Source organism: Microtus ochrogaster, chromosome 4 (assembly GCF_000317375.1).
Source record: "Microtus ochrogaster isolate Prairie Vole_2 chromosome 4, MicOch1.0, whole genome shotgun sequence".
NCBI classification, from domain to species: domain Eukaryota; kingdom Metazoa; phylum Chordata; class Mammalia; order Rodentia; family Cricetidae; genus Microtus; species Microtus ochrogaster.
This window is the reverse complement of record NC_022011.1, coordinates 16,043,265-16,045,104: the sequence shown is the minus strand read 5'-3', so window position 1 is coordinate 16,045,104 and position 1,840 is coordinate 16,043,265. Positions and strand designations below refer to the sequence as shown.

At 51.4% G+C, this 1,840-nt stretch overlaps 1 protein-coding gene across 2 annotated transcripts in view; it reads right to left on the bottom strand.

Annotated features, from left to right (window-relative positions):
* Window positions 1-1,531, bottom strand: part of Tmem170a (transmembrane protein 170A) — a 20,073-nt gene extending 18,542 nt beyond the window's left edge. For both annotated transcript variants that reach the window (XM_005345644.3, XM_026789724.1), the window contains exon 1: window positions 1,331-1,531. In XM_005345644.3, coding sequence (XP_005345701.1) covers window positions 1,331-1,460 — 130 coding nt within the window. In that variant the 5' untranslated portion in view covers window positions 1,461-1,531. The remainder of the gene's footprint in view (window positions 1-1,330) is intronic.
* Between the last annotated feature and the right edge of the window lie 309 nt (window positions 1,532-1,840).

Here is a 1,840-nt window from a genome sequence, read left to right as displayed (position 1 = left end):
GTTTGAGACCAGCCTGGTCTACAGAGCTAGTTCCAGGACAGGCTCCAAAGCCACAGAGAAACCCTGTCTCGAAAATCAAAAAAAAAAAAAAAAAAAAAGAACACACGTCTGCTTCGGAAGTTCTGAGCTGATGAGTCCTAAAGTGTCATGACTTCTGCAGTTCAGGAAGTTAAAATGTGATGTGTATACACATGGACATAGGCATGACAGAGGAAGAGCAAGAACCAAAATAGTCATGCTTTGCATAATGAAATTTTCATCAACACAAGCCAACTATTCAACTGTGGCCCCATAATCTACAGTAGCCTGCCACGTAGGTTTGCCCAACTACATGGGTCTCACAACTGCCTAATGAGCAATGTGTGACTTTTACCAATGAACATAAACTTATGGGTATTTGTTATACTGTGTTCCAATTTCTCAGGTTTGGAAAATTCCCAAATAGTTGAAGAGAAATAAGAAAATGAATAAAAAACAGACTGATTTAATCCTCAGGGAGTATGAACTCTATATCTTTTGGAAAGCGTCTCCAGAAAGGGATTCGTGTGCATTTTTGTTTATTTATTTTTAATCACTGTCAGGTGTGATATTAATACTTTTGGAAACAATCTGAGCTTCCAGACTCTCATTTTAGGCAGGATCACAAGCTAACATCTTCAACTGTCGTGAAAACAGATAACCACTCTGTCAGTTACTACACAGGCAGGTCCCAGGTGTCCTCCGAGAGGCGCCTGGCAGTCGCTGCCCAGTGGATGAGAAATCACAGGTGCCTGGCTTGCCATACAATCCCGCCCGTCTTCCTTTACGATGTCTCTGGCCCAGCTTCACGGTTTACAAAACCCAAGTTTCAGCTTTGCTGGGGCGCCCAAATCCCCCCTCTGTCGTACCCCCGAAAAAAAATCCGAAGCAAATAATCATACCGTCCCCTGAAGGCCTTTATTATTGATCCTACAACTTCCTGAACTCTGGCAGTTCCACCGTGTAAAAGTAACTTTGACAGCTCTCCTGTCAGGAGGCGGCGAAGCGGGAGGTAAGAGCAATTCAGAAGGTGTGTCTAAGTTGTTCAAGATGTGGGTGGGAGAACCCGCAACAGGTTTGAGCAAGTGATTCCTGCAAAGACAAGCAGGAGCGGAGATGGGGGTAGGACAGAGTCAAAGGACAGGGTTAGCAGACAGGCTCGCGAAGGCAGTTTAGGGGTAGTCCCTAGAACAGGAGAGGCGTCGCCCCAAGGGACCCGGGTGGCTTGTTCCGAGTTCCGAGGCTGCCTCGGCCTCGCCCAGAGGACGGCCGGCGACAGGTGCGCAATGCGCAGGCGCGGGGCGGGGCGTACCTGGGAAGGAGCAGAGCGAAGTGGAGTTGGGGCACAGGGTCCCATTGCCCACTCGTGGCACGAGCTTCAGGCTGAGGATCTGCTGCATGAGCCCGGCCGATCCGCCGCCGCCGCTCCCCTCGGGCTCCATCCCACTGCCATCCACTGCCCGGAGTGCCGCGGAGCCCCGCACCTAAGCCAACACCGCGTCACCTTCGGCCGGCCCTCTTCTCCCGCCCACCCCAACGGCGCAACTAAATAATGGCTTCCTCTTCCAATCACAGGGCACCGCAGACGGAGGGGCGGGGCTTCGATTGTCCCCGCCCCCTGCGCCGCGTTCGATTGAAGGCCCCTGGCGTGCTGCGCCCCCTAGCGGTCAAGTCGCTCCTACTCTGTCTGTGTGCGTTAGGTTCTGCCCTTGGCTTTAGTGTTGTCTAAAAAGTCTATAAAGTCCCTGAGATTGCTCAGCCTATAAAAGCTCTTACCTCCAAGAGTGAAGAATCTGAATTCCACCCCTAGGACTCACACGGT